Source organism: Drosophila sechellia, chromosome 2L, assembly GCF_004382195.2.
Source record: "Drosophila sechellia strain sech25 chromosome 2L, ASM438219v1, whole genome shotgun sequence".
NCBI classification, from domain to species: Eukaryota; Metazoa; Arthropoda; class Insecta; order Diptera; family Drosophilidae; genus Drosophila; species Drosophila sechellia.
The window spans coordinates 419,889-440,756 of NC_045949.1; the positions used below are offsets into that span (position 1 = coordinate 419,889).

At 44.0% G+C, this 20,868-nt stretch overlaps 1 protein-coding gene across 1 annotated transcript; it reads left to right on the plus strand.

Annotated features, from left to right (window-relative positions):
• Positions 1-2,089: 2,089 nt before the first annotated feature.
• On the plus strand, positions 2,090-11,668 carry LOC6617244 (homeobox protein aristaless). Its single transcript, XM_002041535.2, has 5 exons — positions 2,090-2,460; positions 8,602-8,985; positions 9,805-9,850; positions 10,411-10,679; positions 10,818-11,668. Exons 2-5 carry the CDS (start codon positions 8,642-8,644, stop codon positions 11,389-11,391), a joined length of 1,233 nt encoding a protein of 410 aa, XP_002041571.1. The 5' UTR covers positions 2,090-2,460; positions 8,602-8,641; the 3' UTR covers positions 11,392-11,668.
• Positions 11,669-20,868: the final 9,200 nt, after the last annotated feature.

The window sequence follows — 20,868 nt, forward strand, 5'->3', positions numbered from 1 at the left end:
GCGAGCTGACTTGGCCACTTGGCTGCAATTTGTTTGCTATCAGCCAGGAGAAAAACGGCGAACGACTTATGGGGGAAAAGAAGAAAAAGGAAAACGCGCAGCAGAAATAAAATTATTTAATTGCGCAATTAAGTGCACATTTGTAGCGTTTTGCGCGACATCTGTCCCATGTGCAGGAGTGGATGCAGACCCACAGCCACAGCGCGGAGTCGAAGTCGGGACCGGAAATTCAATTGTTGAGATAATAATTACATTAGGACGTGCGCGCATGCGCGACTCTTTCACTTTAAGCCTCCGTCTCTTTCGCGCTGTGGAGCGATCTGAGCCTGCCTACAGTGGACCCGAATTGAGTCCAAACGGGGAAGAATGTCCACACGGATGTATTGAGGCAGAGGAATACCTAGTACTAGTTATATTTCACCACCAAATTACGAAATTTCCCATTTGAACAAACCATCAAACATCTCCTTATAATTATATATCCTGCTGACGGTAGTGTACATATACGACTTGACCAATCTCTAATTTGGATTCCGATTAAAATAAATTAAATTAAATACTATTGTGAGGATACCATCTTATTTGAGGGTAAATACATCAAGCCCTTGCTCTTCCCGAACACTGGGTATAATAAGTGCACACCTTGCGCGACGGGCTGATTGACACGGCCACATGGGGACGAGAGATACCGTGCTCGGTACCAGGTATTCCCGATCCCGGTCCGTGTTTGCTGTCCATTGAACTCGTCGGCCAAATGGTCACTCCTCGTCCGTCGACGGTCGATGGTCGCTGGTCTTTTGTTTGCATTTCGCCCGTAAATGAAGCGTGAAATTGGCTGCAGTGCAGCGGACTCGATCCAACTCCGACTCCAAGCCCTATTCCGATCTGCAATGGAACTCGGAGAGCGTCGCATTGTTTACTTCTTGTTAAGGCCCGACAATGGGATAATATGGCCATATAATGGCAACACCAAACTATTTGTATGCAATTGCCATTAACACTTTATTTATTGCCTTGCGATACAAGCAAATTGGGCAGCGAATGATGGTCGAAGGGGGGCAGGTTCCAGTGCAAAATGCCGCTGGAATGGAACTCTCGATGTATAAGGCCCGCTTATATCAAGCCTAATGAAGTGGTTATCAAGGAATGGAATCTGTTAGGTCTGCTCGGAAATGGAACGAGCTGGGCCGAGGTCAGTTTTTCTTCATGGACGGAAAACAGTTTTCATTGGATTACATTAAATTACGAAGAATCACATTAAACAGACACTATGTGAATGCAAGCCCATTGCTTGTATTTTACGTTGTATCAATCTAAATCAATATATACTTATTTAAACACAATCAACGGCTTTTCCAAACATCCTTCATTCAAATTAAACTTGAGTCATCTGCATAGCTGGCTCATTAACCCTTTTCACAAGTTATTGCCCTTCCCCGCTTGACACCCTCACTCCGAAGGGTAAGCAAAACAGTCTACAGTCCGACAATCATCCAATAAAGCCAACAAAGTCATTAACGAGGCCCTTAACACTACCAAAACGGTCTATATGGCCGGGTCTAAGTCCCCACCCCAATGCACGCAACTCTTTTCCCCATGTGTCTTGGCTAAATTATTTAATTTATGAGCCGCAACAACTGGCAAATGCATCTATGGCAACCAGAGGAAAACGCGTTGAGCTGGGGGGCAAATAAATTTCCATTTTGCTAATCAAATTTATTGCACTTTGTGCGGGGCTTATTCAATTACGCCCAATCGAAGAGGCGCGAGAGAGAGGGCGATGCGGAGCGACAGAGAGCGGTAGAGAGCAGCTCCGCCATTATTTCGCTCCGTCGAATGCTGCCTTCCCATAGGCCGAACCGCCAGAAAGAGGCGGAGTCCGCCTCCCGGCCACCTGCCGCCTCACCTGCGACACCTGCGACGATCGATCGACACGCTCTGATCGCATCGCTCCCTCTCGCTCTGCGGCACTACGAAAGACTAAAAACACTGGGAGGCCAGAAAACCACTCTCGCACCATCGGAAAACAACAACTCCAACCGGTTGTTGTTTCAGACCCACCAGAGTTTTCACCTGCGCGCCAACTGCTCACCGTGTAGTTTGCTGCCGGCTCTGGAACAGCCCGGTCATCTCGTCGCGTTCGGTTCCGATTTCGATTCGAATAGTCGAGCTGGGAATACATCGTTGTTTCCGGGTAAAAGTGCGTACGATTCCGGAAGTGTCGGTATCCTGCGCGGAGTACAGAGTTATACCCATCAAAGGTGTATTGCGATCAAAGTGGACGCTTGGTACTCGGTATCTGGTTGTTGGACGAAGTGGACAAAAGACCGTCGGCAAAAGTTACTGTTGGTGTGAACGTTACAAGGCTGATTAGCCCGGTTAAATCTGAAGGTGATTCAGAAGGCCAAACATTCTCAAGGCCATCCGTACAATATCTGGCGATTAAGGAGGAGAAGGAAGGTTAGTCTGAAACATTTAATCGAAAATATATGAAACATTCTTTGGGACAGAATAGGATTTGTTATATCGAAAGCGTGCATTAAACAGGCTATCCTAGTTACTCTAACTCATTATTTTTTATCACAACCGTTATCATTGCCTTATATCTTATCAAGGGATTTTTCTAATCAAGTATTTTGTATAAAACTTGTTTTAGCCCCTAAAGTAACTTATTTTCTAAACAGATGTTTATCATTTCTTGACCCTTTTCCGTGACTTCCGAATCCTCAGATCACACACACTTATTATCACACCTTGCGAATAACCTACTTCTCAGCATGATAGACAAATAAATGAATTTCATAATTCTCCTGTCTAATCATCCCAATCAACGTGAAGAGGGAAAACAAAACGTATGACGAAACGTAAATATCATTAAATTTTATTAATTTCCCACCTGGACATATCAAATCAGACAAATATCAAGCCAAATCGTATCATCGCTGTAGAATGGAAATTTATTAACTCAATTTTGAGGGGCGAAAGATTTCGCCTTTGCCTTAGCTGATAGTTCGATAAGTTTATCGCTGATTGGTTTTAATTAAACACCATTAAAGAGTACAAATTGTCAGCGGTGCAGTCAGCGCCAATAAATCACGTTTTGTCTAGCTGATGTTTTTCCTTTCTCGAGGGGGTTTTGGTCGAAAGTTGGGGGCATAGTCTTATGCTTGTCCCCGTGTGTACCTACAGAATAAATTAAATTAACCAAGCACACCTATCACCCGCCGATAATCTTGTCAAAAGCCACTGACCATTTAGCTTCTTGACGCGGACGAGGGCCCCGAACTTATAGTGAAAAAAAAAAAAAAAAACAAATAGAGACAGATATTTGGGTCCTGATAAGGCAAAGGAAAACCGGGACCCTCTTTCCTGGTGATAATCGGGCACTTGGCCAACTGATTTAATTAATACTTATAACGCATGTGACTTGTCAGCACAAGTTTTAACGAATTTTTGACGCAAGTTGGTCGCACTGTATTTGTATCTCTGAGGTAGCATCTTTCCCAATAGATAATACCGAAAAGATTCGATAAGATTGTCCCGTACTTGGGACACCGTAAATATACAATATGTTCTCCACCAAAATGCAGTTCAATTCAATTACGGCAACATACAATTAAAACGTGTTGCCAGATACCTTAGATACTGTCTCGGTATCTCGTAGATATACACCTGAATTTTTGGCAGCTATCTGAACACGAACTCTGATTTGATTTGATTCGCTGTTGTTCGATTGCTCGACAGCTCCCAATTTCGGGCGCTGTCTTTTGAAGGGATGTCGGTTGATTGTCGATTGTTGATGGCAACACACCCCCGTAGAGAAATCTCCTCCAGCGGGAAGATGGCGCCAGTTCCCTTTGAGATGTGCTTCATTAATTCTTGGCCCCGACCCCTTGCTAAATGGAACATGCAAACATGAGAAATTAACGTCGTCGTCCACAAATTGCCCACCGTCTGCCTCGGATTCGCTTATCAAACCACACAAGACAATGACAAAGGGCAGGGCGGAACAGTCGGAGATGGAGATGGCGTCGGGCAACAGTTGTCCAATCCCCAGATCCCCGATCCCCGATCACCGATCCCCGATCCCCGATCCCCTCCGATCCCACTTCATAGCTCCTCACTGCGACTGCTGTTCTTAACATGCATTTTATGAGTAATTGGCCCCGCATCAACATCACCAACACGGGCTAAGCTTGTAGCTACAGCATCGCCATTCACCATCAACAACCTCTGGGTCTTCTGTGTGGGTCTTGAGTTGCTGATCCTGGCTCTGAGTCACAATTTGAACTTGCGTCTACCTTTGGACTACCGTCCCGGCACTCTGATCCATTAGGGTGGGCACGGGGTAATTTTTGCTACCTGGGACCGAATCTTGAATGCCCTTGGAGATCTCGAAATCCATGTGTCAATAATTGTTTACCCCAAAGTCTATGGCAATGTTAATTCAGTACTTACAATTTTTATTATATTTAGCTAATAGATTGTCTCAAATAGGAACGTGTTCTGCGTCTGCAGACCTAAAACTTTAAAGAATACCTTAAATTGTAGACATATTAAGGATTATATAGGATAAGTAGAGCAACAACTTAGTTGACTAACTTCTTTCACCTGACATAGGGAAAGGGTACTTGTCGATTCGTTGCAACTCCGTCTGATAGGCAGTAAATTGAATTAAGATTGTGGAAAAGAACAACAAATGAGGCAGCAACTTCGACACAGGATATGAATAAACTAATTATAATTGGGAGTGTGTGCATTAGAGGTCCATAACGTACACCCCAGAACAAGAGGTACAGAAACAGACGATGATGACGGCGCCTGGCCAACAACAAGAATGCTGCCTTATCGCACCTGGTCCAAAAGACGGCGCCAAGAAACAAACAACCCAACAACTGGAAGGTGAATGGAGGGCTCAGGTGCAGCTTAAATGGGATAAACACCATGGAATCGACTCGACTCGGCCCAGCTCAGCTGCTTGTGATATTAATTTAAAACATTTCTGGGTTACTTACAAGAGCCGGTCGAAAATAATAATTGGTCTTATCGAACCAAAACTAAAAGACCAAGCTTGGAGCGTCCCTGGCCAATCCGTCAACTTCTCAAAGGGACCACACACTGGTATCGGGGGCGATCAGTGAGCTTTCGCTCGGGGCCAAAAGTTAAGCCACCCAAAATGCTTGCCATTATCGAAGAACCGGAGGCGAAATTACAATGCCGATCATCAAAGTGTGACTAAAGTGGTTTAGCCTAATGTAAACCCATAAATAAGCAGCCCAGATACCGGCCAGACTGGGGACTGGCTGGAAACTGGAGTCTGATCAATAAAGTCTGGAGAGTGGAGGATCGAGACGGAGGCGCATTAACGAAATGCCAGAAAAGAGCTTCTGTTTTCTGTTCTACCTGATGCCGTCCCTCTGGCCCGGCTTTTAATGAAATATGCCAGCACAACAGTCCCCAGACACCGAGAATCGAGGATCGAGGATTGCACCGGGAAGATCGGGAGCCGAAGGAGCTAAAACACAAAAGTGCAACCATAAAAACGACACCAAACATGAAGGAGCCAACTGAAGGCCCAGCCGAAGTCGCGTCTTCTGCGGAGAGGAGCTGGGCAGCGTTGAGTTGTGGAAAGAGCAGCCAGGCAGGGCAGAAACATTGATGCTTATCGAGATGACAGAAGTGACGACAACGGACGCCGGACACCGGACAGTGGGCAATGGAATACATCGGATGGACGTTGCACAACCAAATAGATGTAGCTTCATACACTTGTCTCGCATTACGAATTAATTTCTTCATTTGCCATACCATACGCGTGTACTGAGAGAAGGTCGCTAAATGTAGGATAAGTTTAGCTACGGTGAAGTAGCCCCAATAGGCCTCAACTTTTTTCCCAGTGTCTTTATGACTGTGCTGGGCTAGGAAACCCACACAGCCTACAATGTTGCTCTTAAATATTTCCCCAGACACTAATGGAGCTTATCTCTAAACGGAACAAGCAACCGCAAACAAGTTGCCTGACTCGGACTCGGGCTGGGACTTGGTCTGCCGAGTTTGACTGGCGCTTGGCCTGATTAGCATGCAGGGCCTAAGAGGGCCAAGACGCCGAGAAGTTGTGTCAAAATGTTAGCCACGAAATCGCCCCCACTAGAAGTTCGCGTCCACCCATACCATCACATCCCATCCCATCCTATCCACATCCCGTCCACATCCCAGTCTTCCTGGAGTGGCCGGCTATCTGGTTTTGGGCAGAGCAAGTGCAGCGTTAACTTGATTAGTTGCTGACCAGCCAGTGACTTAAACTAAATGAAGCCATGCGACCAACGCAACCAAGCCAAATCGGTAGGCAGACGTCAAAAACTTGACAGTTTCCAGCAAAGTCTCTGCCTTTTAATTACCCAGCGAACCGTCAATCAGCGGAGGATTCCTATTCCTGCTGCTCCGATTGCCTGGGCCATAATAAAGTCGTAACGCGGATACAATTATAAGGCGGCTCCACAACAAAGCTGAACGGCACACATTCCCCACATAGCTCCAAAGTGCTCAACGGTTCCCATTCGCATTCGCATTCACATGCAATGAATTAATCAGTGCTGGTCTTGTAATGAAGTCGGGGGCAATCGCAGCTAGTTACTAGTAGCATAATTGCAAATTCGTACAACTAATTTAATAATTTGCTGACCGCAAATTAAGTTTGTCAGCTGTCAATGCGCGGAATTTGTTGACAACATTGAAAACTGACAGGGCAACTCATAACCGAAGTTATGATCGAGTCCCGGAATGAGTTATGAACTGGAGTTAACTGACAAGGAGGATTCATGCGGAATGCCTGGGCGAGGTGAAGAAAGATGCCACTCAAGCTGAACCTTGCTGTCTTTGGGGAACGTCTTGAACCACTTGCAGTGCACTTAAACAACAGTCTTGTATATAAAAGAAATCAATAAATCAAAATCAACTAACAATATGTTGGGTGATCTATAGTTAACCGAATAAAAAAAAAAATGTATACTTTAATGATTTTAAAGACCAAGTGTCAAGCTATATTTTGCAGTGCATTTTTCCCTTCTCTGGCTTCGCTTGTTTGCCAGTTGCAACTTCATTCCGCGCAAGAATGCAACTAAATCAATCACCGCCACACTAATTTGCCATTTAACAAGGTATTTGGACAATTTTGATATATGTAGAGATGTCAACAGAAGCGGCGGCCATCAATCAAGCGGAGTTTTGGGCATGGGACATGGTCTGGAGGTAAGGCCCTGATTTTTGAGGTTCAGAGATGGAAGCAGAAGGGGAAGGTTACAAGCCGGGCCTAACCACTTAGTTGTCATTTAAAGACGTCGTATATTAATTAGCTAAACATGGAATTACCAAGCCAAGCTCAAACTTCGGGAGCTGTTCGTGAAGGACAGAAACTCGGGCCCAGCTAGCACCTGATATTAATTTGATCTGATAGAAGCCACATGGACACGGGTCTCGAACGGCGACCACAGCGCAGCCGTTGAGTTGATGATGATGAAAATGAAGTTGCCGCCCAATTTAATTAAAATTCCAAACGATCTGCACATGAAGCCTGCTGTTGCCGGGGAGCGAAATAAGCCCAACTCAGCGCCCGATGAAAGACGTGTTGATGGAAGAGATCAGCTGGCGGACAGGCCATGCGGTGGTCATCATCGATTTGCATTGAGGCGAGTTCGTCAGCAGCTGCAACTGGGCAGCGGAAACCTCAGCCCGAAGATGAATCTGAAAATGAAGTGGAGGCCATGACCACAAGGCACGCTTCCAAACCGCAGAAGACCCCGTCGACTGACTAACGTATAGAATAAGCACTCAGCTATGAGAAATTTGGCACTAAAACTGGAAAATAATCCTGAAGCTTCTGGATTAGAAAGTAATGAAACAAAAATGGTCCTTAGATATATCTCACCAGTTTTTTCAAGCTACAAATATTTCTTTATTGACTTATGTTATCTGCAGTCAACCAAAATGGAATGTATTATTCATAATCGGTTTTAGTTGTGATCTGATCCGATTAGAATTTAACTTTCGTCGGGGTTCTCTTGCCGCTCCCTCGCCCGTGCCCTCTGGCACTCCTCAGACCCTTGGCCAAACCCTGTTGTCCAGTGTAACCGCGGCTAGCCCCAACCAGCAAGTCCCGACCCAAGCGATGACTTGGTCATGGCTAGATGGCAAATTACGGAAATTGGCATAATAAAGTGCACGATAATTGCACGTTTAATGTTTATTGAATTACGAGGTTCTAATGCACGGCTAACTAGATATTTCTACCCCTTTTATTACATGTAAAAAAAACAAAATGAACACATATAAATATAGAATAATTTTTTTTAAATGAGATTACAATTGCTTACTTTTATTGATTATTATCTTCAGCAATTATAGCGCAGCAAGCTTAATAATGTAGTCATTTCGACTTGAAAATTTATGATAAAATTAGATAGCTCTTAATTAGCTATATAATTGATGAAACTATATTAAGAACTATAAATAGTTTTTTGGTGCTTTAAAAACAAAAACACATTACTATTTTTTTGAATTGATAATTTTTAACTAATCGGCTAGCCTATATTTATCTCTGTGTAGCCGCTGTCTTCGAGCTCGGACTAGATCGCCCTCCTGGATTATGGGCATATCGGAGGAAATCAAGCTGGAGGAACTACCGCAAGAAGCCAAGCTAGCGCACCCGGATGCCGTAGTGCTGGTGGACCGTGCCCCAGGATCGTCGGCCGCCTCCGCCGGCGCAGCGCTGACGGTTTCGATGTCGGTCTCGGGCGGAGCGCCCAGTGGGGCAAGTGGGGCCAGTGGCGGCACCAACAGCCCCGTTTCGGATGGAAACAGCGACTGCGAGGCGGACGAGTACGCCCCGAAGCGGAAGCAGCGGCGCTATCGCACAACCTTCACCAGCTTTCAGCTCGAGGAACTGGAGAAGGCATTCTCGCGGACCCATTATCCCGACGTGTTTACGAGGTGAGTAACATATGACGAAATGCGATAAGAGCGAAGCCGGACGAAATGAGTGCCCCAGAAGAAAAGAAATTTGCATAAATCGCTCATCGAGGCGCGACAAAGGATGGAAAGTTGATTCTCGGTTTTACGATAGCAAGACGAATATGGGAACGATCGGGTGATAATAATAATGCTCATAACGACGCGACCCCCTGAGTGGATCGATCGATCTTATTTGGAGCAGCCGTTTATACATATGGGTCTGGCTGGGACTCCTCCTGAGCTAGCCGAAAAGCAGCATCTCGGATTGCTCGCCCTAAGAGACTCTAACGATCGCAATTAGCATGCAGCAATGTGGTTGAAAGACAGCCACAGTAATTGCCATAAATTTAAAGTCAGGCACTTTGGCAGTCGAGAAGCCGAAGTGAGCGCTAATTGAGACCGCATGAATGCTGGGACTTAAACAAAAATCGAAATAAAAAAGTGAGCTTACAATGTCAATCGCAGCCACAATTAGATCAACTTTTTGCCGTGTCGCTGGCAGTTTTCAATTCATTAGGCTGCGGGTTCATTTAAATGCAGCAATTAATTAAGCAAATAAATCAATTCGACAATGATCTCTGAATAAGCTTCAATTGCTTTGGAACGAGAAGCAAAGGAGGTGAGCTAAGGTCAGCGATTTAAACACGTATGACTTAGCATTTTGGCAATAAAATTGGTTAGCTAAACCTTTTGAGAATAGAAAAAAAAAGCTCTTCGCAGGCCGGTTAGTTAAATGCCTGCGCCATGTCCCTGCAGTTTTTCGCAGCTAACCAAGGTTTCTCTTTCATTTTCTTGCAGAGAGGAGCTGGCGATGAAAATTGGATTAACCGAGGCGCGCATCCAGGTAAGCATTTCGCAAAGAGGAAAATTCAGGGCTCGAAGCTGCGCAGATTTGCGGTTAATTCGCGTGGCCCACGTGCACCCAACAATGTTGAAAATTGAAAAATAATGGAGCATGTCGCTACTAATGAAATCGAGACGGGACTAGACGGACAGCCAGCGGAGATCAGTGGCTGGAGAAATTCATTTAATTCCGTTTTAGTGCCAGTGATTACATGCCCGGTCGGTCATTTTATGGTCGGAAAGTCGCGGCTTCTTTTTAATTACTGCTCATGCTAAACAACATTATTTGCCTACATCCACTTGTGAGCGGACTGCAACTGCTCGGGACTCCCCTTACAGCTCCTAATCCGAGTGCAATCAGGAGTCGGCTTCTTGGGAAGGACTCCATATTCAGATTGTTATGTTAAAAACTAATTAAAGGGGCGTTTTCAATAACAACGCCCATTAATTGGATGCTCCGCGATCAGAGCACATATGAAAGGATGGTCCGAACTGGATGCAGATACAGTAGCCTGCTTGCAGCACATAACTCATAAAGCCCATTCCTCCCTTACATTCCAGGTTTGGTTTCAAAATCGGCGCGCCAAGTGGCGCAAGCAGGAGAAGGTTGGCCCCCAGTCGCATCCGTATAATCCCTACCTGCCCAGCGGCGCCGCCACCATGCAGACGGTAGTTGGTGCCGCCCTACCGCCCAATCCCTTCACCCACCTGGGCTTCCAGCTGCGCAAGCCCTTCGACGCCCAACATGCCGCGAACCTTGCCGCCTTCCGCTACCCGCACCTCTCTGCGGCTCCCATGATTCCGTCGGGCTACTTTAACCAATTCCAGAGGTGAGTAATCAGTCCATACTACTTTGTTAAGGGCGAGGAAAGGAAAGTAGGTAAAATTTGTATTGAAATAATAGCCTGATCTAATTATATGTTATTTGTAAAAGTTCCATTCTTAAATTTATCTGCAATTTCTTGCAGGGCTCCTCCCCATATGTTACCACATGGAATGGCGGGTATGTACTCCCCCTCGAGCTCATTTCAATCCTTGCTGGCCAATATGACGGCCGTTCCGCGCGGGCCTCCACTTGGAAAGCCTCCCGCACTACTGGTGGGATCTCCCGATCTGCATTCGCCCAACCACATGCTCGCCTCACCACCCACATCGCCTGCCTCCGGGCACGCCTCCCAGCATCAACAACACCCAACCGCTCACCCACCGCCACCTCAGGCGCCTCCTCAAATGCCAGTTGGAGTCCAGCCTGCTCAGCTTTCTCCCCAACAGCTGGTTGGGATCGCATTGACCCAACAGGCCTCGAGTCTATCGCCCACCCAGACTTCCCCGGTGGCCCTGACTCTGTCGCACTCTCCCCAACGACAACTGCCTCCACCACCACCATCGCATCAGGCTCCGCCGCCACCTCCCAGAGCTGCAACGCCACCCGAGGACAGGCGCACCTCCTCCATTGCCGCACTGCGTCTGAAGGCCAGGGAGCACGAACTGAAACTGGAACTGTTGCGTCAGAATGGACATGGAAACGATGTGGTCAGCTAGCTGGTGGAGCAATTAAGGATCAGGGATGAAATTGACGATACGAAGGTCAGCGAGGATTACCCAAGCCCTAGTGCAAAAAAATTTCCAATTCACTGTAGTCCTAAACTAATAAGTTATTCAATTGTATTTACCTAAGCTCCAATTATAAATAAATTCAATAAGTAAAATTACAACATATTGTTTTGTGCAAATACTGATATTAGCCACAAATAGGAGAAATATAGCTTATTTGTAAACTATGTATAAATTAACTGAATAAAGTACATGCAATACCTAATTTGGAACCTATTCAAAATAAAACTACGTTTACCCCACTTTGAGAAGACCAAACACACCAACTCTTCATCATCTCATTATGTCTGCTTGATAATTCCCACAAATGATCCATAAGCCGATACCTAATGGACAAAAGCCCCTTTATAATGTTCGTAACAACACCTACTGAGGAGAAGAGAGGGGAAGCCAACGCCGAAACTGAATCACAGCCAGTCCGGCCGATCTTGGGAGTACGGAATGATTCCGGCTCAGATCCGGAATCGAAGCTGCCATTAATCAGTGGTCTTCCCATAAATCAGCAAGTGAAGGGACAGCGGAATGGAGGAATAAGGGAGTTTGGCATGATCAAAAACAAGGCAGTCATCTTCAGAGAGAGGATGCCACAAATATACAATTATGAATAAATTAGAAACAAATTAAGTATGCTAATGAGTCGCCCCGTTCGGAAAAGAATTCCAAGTCGAGACTCGAAGAGAGAGGCGGCCACTAACAAAGTCTCCATCTCTCTACGCTTCTTGTTGGTGAATTATGCGCGGTAATTAATAAAATGGAATATTTATGATAACATTTATAAAACACGAAGTTGCCTAATTCGATTACCAGATTTTTGGTCAGCCGCTCATTTGTTACTGTGCTCAAATGCGAAGCGGAAATCTAAGAAACCGAAGGGCCAGCCATGGTCATGGACACCTCCTCGAACAGCCTGGTAATTGCGATGAGGTGGAACTGTGATAATCATGTTTAGCCGACGGGCCTGCATAATATTTGTTACCTTCCTGGAGAGGCTGGTAACATTTCATGCATTTCAATGAGTCGTCAAATGCAGAATGTGAACGAGAACCCAAGAGCCAGATCGAAACAATTAATTTGCATAATAATCAAGCCGAGAGGAGGAAAAAGGGGAAGTGGCAAGTTCAACAACCATATTAATAATCATTAATTAAGGCGACTAATTAACGCTGACATTAAGAGACTGCATTTTAATTACTACCCGGTTGGATATGCTATTAGCTTACTTTTTTTGGTGCCAGCATTTATTTAACGATTGCAGTGGGAAATTTGTTGTCGCCATGTTTTTAAATAATTACTTAAACTTACACTTTAAAATTTTTGTACGCCAATTACAGTAAGTACTTATTAATGTGACTATGCACGGCAGCTATTTGTGCAATATCTTTATGTTATTTTAGTAACTGCATTTAATTTGTTAACAAATTTACACAGAAACATTTGATTTAAGTGCTTTTTTGTCTTGTTTTAATTTAATTTTGCAGCAACACTAACTTAATTGTTAATTCCACATGCCGCGAGTAATCGGCAAAACCAACACAAGACAACCAGTTCTTTCCTGCTTATTTTTCTCCTTTCTCTATACATTATTTTGTTGCCTTGCGAGAAAAAATGCAGCTTTAGTTTATTTTTACTTTTATGTTGTATCTGCTGTATATGTAATTGCCGTGGGGCTCTTGTGTGTGTATGTGTGTTTCGTGTGTTGGCGCAATTAAGTTTGCGTTTAATTTGCAATTATCCAAACGACTCAAACTAATTAGCGCCACTTTGATTAAACTTAGCAGCACAAAAATTGAATTGTAAAAGAAAAACGAAAATGTTTTCAATTTTTCACGTATAGTAACCACAGAAACGGTTTACTGCTAATGAAAATTCCCAGAAATGTATGTTTTGTTTGTCCCTGAAATATTTATAAACATATTTCAAAATAGTCGTGAAATTGGCCATAAAATCCCAGCCTACTATTTGTCTGTATTATGACAATACAATATAATGAATTCATTCAGACAAACAAAAGACTTAGGCAACGAACTTTCTGATGGAACTGAGGGCAGAAGGAAAGATGCAAAGACAGCTACATAAAACTGTTCGCATGTGAATGAAAACAGAAATCCAGTTACGCATGCATATTATTTTGGGAAGATGTAGTGGGATCAGCGATGAGATAAGCAGCAAATATATCAGATGATAAAATCTAATACACCTAATTTTACAACGGATACATATTTACACCGCAGTTATAGCATTAATCGTATTCCGAACGCTTCCTTCTAAGCTTTTTTTTTTTTTTTTTTTGATGCACGCCAAGATTCCTGCTATTGTGCTTTTTTACGGGAGAGTGCTTCAAATTTGAATATAAATCATCAGAGGTGAAGAGCTTCAGAGCCGCCTCCTCACAAGCGCCGACAAAACGGTAACGATGTGACTTTTATTATACTTCTCCAGAGCGTCGAGGAACCCACAGAAGAGGCCCCAAAGAAGAAGACGATGAGAAACATTTGGCGCCGTGGCAATTAGTTATCAAAGGCGACGTGCATTGACAAGCAAAAGTCAAGGCACTCGAAGCCACCCAAAGAACACGAAAAGCTATACATACAAAGGGATTTTATCCAAAACGAATTATGAGTCATCAAGAGTGCAGTACGACCAGTACCAGAGCTAACTTACAACAAGGTGGAGCGGAACGGAGACCGACTGCCGAAGTTGCTGTGAGTGAGGAACCCACCGGAGCGACTTGAGATTCCCCATTTCCCGGTGAAGCACCTTCTTCGGATTTCGTAGGCCCGCCCCAAATCATGACAGCGTGTGCCGAGCCAAGACAATATTAAAACGTAGAGCAGCTGAAAATTAATCCTTATCGACGACTTCGAGGAGTTGGCCGGCGAATGTGTATGTGGCATGGATGTGGGGATGCCTGGCTCCCTGCTTATGGCTGCCACTCGATCAGAGGCGTCTGGGAGGGCTTGCTGCAAATGGTAGCCGAACAGCAGCAGCAGGAGCAGAAACAACTTAACACGAGTCACTTCGCGGGGCACATCTCGCACGCAACGCAAGTTCAGGGATTTACCGTAAAGGAACAGCTCCGAATATCTGAGAGTTTCTAGGCTACAAGAAAACGTAGCGAAAAACACACAATTTAATTCAAAACAATTACGTACATTCTATATATAATAAAATATATTTCCACCTATTTTCAGAGATAGACATTCCCCGTCCTATGTTAATGTTTAGCCCAATGTGTAACATTCTGCTGATACATTCCCATGCGGGGGCAGTGAATTTATAATTCAAATCAAACCGAGTGGAGTCCGAATCAATGCGCTAATTAAATAAACATAAAAGTCTTGGGACGGGCATTTTCTACGCCTCCTTAGCTTATCTTCGAACGACATGTGTTAGAGATCTGATCGCTTATGCGAATTAGCATATTCCACTCGATTCGGGTATCCAAGCCCACGCAGACGGCATTAGGGTCGATAATGAGCTGATTAAACCGTTTTCGAATACTTTTCAATCGTAGGTGTTGCAGCGTGCAAGATTAGATTAGGGTAATCAGCTGGATCAGCCGCAGAAGGGGGCAGAGATATGGGGGAAATAAGGAACCCAACGATCGGAGATCAAAACAAATGCCTTTGATGGAACATTCATAAGTGGAGTGACTGCCTTTCGATAATTGTGGGGTCGCAGTAATTAACTCAACCGCTGCACATTGCAATGCGAATTATAATTCGAGTTTGCCACAAATTAAAATTGCCATCCGACGCGGCATTCGCGGCATGCGACGGTGCAAAATCTGACAAGCGGCTACAGCATAATAATAAATGTGAAATTAAATAGGACGCAGCAAGCAGCTGCCCCTGATCACTGACAGAAATTAGAGAGCAAATGAAAGAAAGCGTAATACAAACATTTCTACTAAAACAAAAAACAGCTTCTAAATTAGTCTAGAAGCACGGTTGCATTTACAAAATTATTACACTTATACGTCACATTAGAATTTAGAAAAATCAATAAATTATTTTTGCCGACAAAGATATTTTTCAATTTTTTCAAAATACAATTTTTTACAGTCGCTGACATATTTGAACGTGAATCTCCGAAAAAAAGCGGCCCAGCCTGCCTTTTTAGCGGGCTCGGCTCACTAATTTGCCATTTAGTCGGACATCTCAGGTATTTTGGTGACAAGAGCGAGAGCAGCAGACAGCTCCTGGCCGAAACTTTAATGGCTTAATGTGGCAACGAGGCGAGTCTGGATCTGGCTGAGAATTGGTCACATTTCGAGCCATTCCTACGCTATTTGCCTGACTTTTTAATCAGTTCAGCGAACGGAGAGAGGATGCTGGGCAATTACCCGCAGCAGATCGCTTAAAATCTTATTAAGTTTTGTTTGTTTTCATCATTATGTTCACGGCCGGGGCCATTTTCGGCCATTAAGAGTGAAAATCTTGTGTAAATCGAATTATTTGTAATTTATGGTGTGGCAGCAGCAGAGGATTATTACCCACCGAGAGGAGCCATCATCTGCGGACAACCGGGCTGGAGTGCAAGTTCCTGATCCAGCCATAGCTAAACCAATAACCATTAAGCGTGCTAAAATCAATCGCAATTGTCTGCTCCTCCCCCCAAAACCGAACCGAACCTTTCCAGATCCGCGCCAGAAATCCCGATCCACCTTCATCTGCGGTTACAATTTGCAGACGATTTGCGGTTACGATTTTTTCTCTTTCTTGGCAGCACAAGAGCCAACATGGCTGGAGAATCTACAAGTGACGAAGAGGGGCAGCGGTCAGCAGACCAAACTGGTTCAAAGAGATTATCGATTTTCAATTACCGATGCGGCGAGTGTGCGGCTAAGTAGTTTGGTTTTTGTTTGGTCTAGCAATTTTCGAGCCGAACTGCAGCTGGCCAAGAAATCATTTAGCAACTAAGCGAGCGAGCAGACAATAAATGGAAGCTATGAGGAGGGCGGAAGGCTGAGGGATAGTAAGAAGAAAAGGCTAGTTTCTTAACATATGCAACTTTTAAATATTGAGCTGAGATGAGATGAATAACTCGTCAGAACTATGATTTATCCAATATCCTTCATTAATTATTCTGCAAGGTAAAAATTTAAATATAATAAAATAAATTTGGACTGCGCGCTTAAGCTGATTAGCCAGCTTTACAAATTAAGTGCGACACTCGGCAGCCTGTTCCTATCAGACGCGTCAGTCACTTACTCACTAACTAACTTTGCGGCTCTAACTATCTAAATGGCCAACTGGGCGAGTGAGTGAGCTGACCATATGCGATCACGGACATATATACACATATGTATCTTATCTAACGAATCGTTTAGCAAGTCTAACCCGTTCCTTTGGCGTGTGACTTGGCCAAACTGGCGAACTATGAATGAAAGCGGTTGACTGGGATCGAAATTAATATGAGACGGGGCGGCGATCCGGGGAGCGGAGCTATGCTAATCGCTGGGATTATAATTAATTAATTAGCCAGCCGGCAGCGATCTCACTGCCCATTTCTCTGTCTTCATGGGCGGACATGCGCATCTCTTCAGACGAGTTTGTTGCCACAGTCTTTCGTTCGCTTTTACGTGGGGCTTAATGCTTCCAGCGAAGCGTCAGAAATTTAATCAAAAATTTCATAAACGCTCGGCGGTCAAACTGCACATTTAATGACAATAATTTGCGTAATGGATTTTCATGTTCTCGTAATTGAATTTATTTTAATTTAAACTAAATTGCGCTACGCGTTACACGAATTGGGATCGGAGCCTTGGAATATATAATTTTATGCGCTCACGTGGCCCCTCCACTAATTGATTATAATTCTGTCAGTCGCCACCGTTGCCTGGCTGCAGGTTCAGATGGATCTGGTCCCCGGTTTCGGACCTCCGGACACTCGGATCGGCCATCCCTCTGCTCCACATTTCGCGCATTATTTCGCGCTCGTTAGCTGGCTAGGGGCTACAGCTACAACTCCATCCTATCACCATCCCATCGTCATCGCCCTGACCATCAGCATAACCAACTCCATCACCAGCCTTAATGCCCATCATCATCGACAGCATCATGGTGCTGATACTTCGACCACTCACAACTAGAGGTGGGTCAAAATTATTAACGAAGACCCATCGCAGTAAAAGAGTTTAGCTAGCAGATAAAATCCGCACGAAAACCGATTGTGCGAAAAGAAAAAAAATAATATTTTTTTAATGAAAAGAAAAAAGGTAATGGTCCGAAAGTGGAACGGCGTACCTCGTTGAACTCACCGAAAAATTGCTAGCCGAGTGACAGTTACAGCTAGGAAATTTAATTTTTCCACATTTTTCGCCAATTTTGATGAAAATTTAAAAAAAAAATTAAATTTTTAAAATCATCAAAATAGTGATAGAGAATGTTACTTTGCTTAAAACTAACTTACAGCTGAAGACCGCACCAAAATAAAACAATTTTATCCACAATCAATTTCTGTAACATTTCCTTTTTAGATTCTTTTTTAAATTTTTTTGCAGACCATTGGTTCAAGGAAATTAAAGAATCACGCTCTCCTCTCTACCTCAAGCACTCAGTACCTGTCAGGTGTTTTCGATCAATACGGGGATCGATTCGCTTCGTCGTAGCCTGTTAAGAAATACTCATCGCCTTACACTCTTAGGTGGAGAAAACCGAAGGAAACCGGAGCTCGGTAAGTGTGTGCTTCAAAAATTGTTTGATGAATTTTATAATAGTGGGACATTATGGTTGCTTCCGCTCGCTGTTGCCACAATTTACTTTTTATGAATGTCAATGGTTTTTTAATTAATTGCAGGCCATTTACGGGCTACCCCCTTTCGATACTTTACGAGCCAGTCTTGTTTTTATATGCAAAATCTTAAGATACTTTGGATACTCGCATAAATCTGAAATTGATCTTTGGCCATTAAAGAAGCCCAGCTCGATTCGATTTAATGCGAATTGATCGTTAAATATATCTTACTGAATGTGACAGTAACAATTATTTAAAAAGTCAAAAAAATAATTCGCAAATTAAATACAAATTCCTAATGTTTTTAAATATTTGTTCGCGGTATTTGGATAAATATATAAACGGCATTAAAACTTGGGTATCACATCATACAAAGTCGAATACCTTATCATAACCCTTTGTACTCTATCGATATGTTTCACGTCAGTTCATTAAAGGCGCTTAAATTGTATTTCAATGTGGGACTCGGGCTTGAAATCGGGCTTGGCACTCCACACGAACGCCAGAAGCGCAGAAATCCAATCAAAAAGCAGCCCAAGACGCCACCAACACAAGAACGCCAGCTTGAAATTGAAGTTGGAGTCGGAGTTGGAGTTGGGGCTTAAGCCAACACCGAAGTGGCCAAGTCGACCCCCTGTGCGAGCCATTGTCGTAAATCACACATTAAAATATTTATTTGTATTTTTACTTGTTCAGAAATTAGCTAAGAGCCCCCAGTCGAGACTCGAAACCGACTCGGGGTCGGGAGTCGGACTCCGGCTTTGTTGTGCGAATGAATTTTAATTTCCTTTTTATGATATTTTAATTTATTTAAGCGTAAATCAAAACCAAAACGAGACGTGCTCTCGATCTCTTTCCTTTTTTCTTTCGGCCAGAGGCTGCACTTTTAATAAATTAGATTACCTTCAGTTTAGCACTTAAAAAAATGTTCGAATAAGGGTAATTATTATATCATTGCATTATATTTGGTGGAATTTTTTTAAGTTTATTTCATCAAGCAAATATTTAATAATTGTCAGAAATCTTGAAGTCAGCTTTATGAAATTTTAAATATTGGGAAGTAGCAATTATGCTCCATCTATTCTTCCTAGGATTGACACTAGACTTTCCTTTGAGTGTACTTCTGGTGCACTCCCTTCGTTTTTTACCCGATTTTCGGAACGGAGCGGCGCTTCCTCGGATCTCCGACATCCGCGCGAACTGCATAAATCTTGAAAGGCTCACCAAACCCTACGAACAGGGAGTGGATGGGAATGGGAGTGGACTTGGGGTGGACTAACAAGCTGGAAAAACACTCTAGAGGCCTGGCATGCAGACAAAGATTGCTTTTTCACAGCTTGTGGTACGTCCGGCACTTTATTAATTTGACGTTTCCAGTTGCAGGCCAGCAGTCCACAGATGATTTTGGGCCAGAAACAGACAGAGCAGTTAACGGTGCAACAATTTGTATACATTTTTAGCCCCAGAGGGTGCTCCCTTTTTTGAGGGGGCGAGGTCGGGCCCCATAACAATTAGTACACGAATGGGACCTGAAATTCAGTTCCATCTAATTAGGCCGACTCCTTACAGAGTTTATTAAAGATGTCTGGAAGCTCAAAAAAGCTCAAGGCCTTAACTGTAAGTTGTTGGTAAGTCCGGCAGATGGCGCCAGCTTTGCCTTTCCTCTTATACGCTGTAAAGTATGCTATTTTCAGGGGTTTCATGCAGGTTGCAAGTCCTTAACAGGATCCAGCTGTAAACCCCACATTACTGTTCATATTTCAAGCCCGAACCAATTTTACCTGGTGTTTTTCTGTTACTTTGCCCCACCGAACTTGTTACGCTTCAACATTTCAATAGAACTACGTCAGCTGAAGCGGGGAAGTGCCCCAACAAATGTCTGTTAACTCCATATATATACCTTAACAGCTCCGGTAATAGAACCACTCAGTGTTGGAAACCCTAACATAACGACTGGAAGTGTTCATTTATACGAGGGGTAGCCAGTCGAGTGAACACATAACAGATTTCTGTTAGCCAACAGAGCCTTGCACATCATTTCATCTGGGGAGGCGGATTGAGAACTTCCTTCTGTTGACAGTTTGCTGTTGGGCGGAAGACAGCAGATAAGTTAATGTACAATCTCTGTTCGCTTTAAAAGCATATAAGGCGATGTTGTCTTTATGCCTGAACAGAGTCGTCCGTCCAGACTTCGCCACCCACTACCCCAGCCACCCAACAATTGCTGTTTACACGCTTTGAGTTGAGGAGGAAAGGAATTTGCATAAAGCAGCCTTGTCGGGGATATGGAGGAGTCCCAGTCGGAGTCGGATGGCGATGACGATGTCGCCAACTTGTTAGCGGACGCTGGCATTTTTACTTCATATGCAGAGATAATGCGCCGCCCATTGCCACCCAATGGCCACGTCCTTGCTATCCCCATTTCACCCCTTCTATCGCCCACCCACATGTCAGTCGCGGTCTCCATGCTCCGTGTTCCTCTTGTTTCGTATTCCGTATTCCGTGCAATGTAAAGGCTGCATGCGTGGCTAAGGGAGCACAAAACTTCTCCGGAAAGAGGAGCCAGTCTGTGTCCGATCCTTAGCGAGATGATATGGAGGGCCGACGCAGAGGACTTCTTTAGTGATTAGTGATACGAAGTTATTCAGTTTTGAAATCAACGAAATC

Bases quoted from the DNA above. Each gene is read 5' to 3' on its own strand.
- LOC6617244 (XM_002041535.2), top strand. From the start codon at position 8,642: ATGGGCATATCGGAGGAAATCAAGCTGGAGGAACTACCGCAAGAAGCC. The intron at 8,986-9,804 runs GTGAGTAACATA...ATTTTCTTGCAG, and splicing joins TATCCCGACGTGTTTACGAG to AGAGGAGCTGGCGATGAAAA. The intron at 10,680-10,817 runs GTGAGTAATCAG...AATTTCTTGCAG, and splicing joins TACTTTAACCAATTCCAGAG to GGCTCCTCCCCATATGTTAC.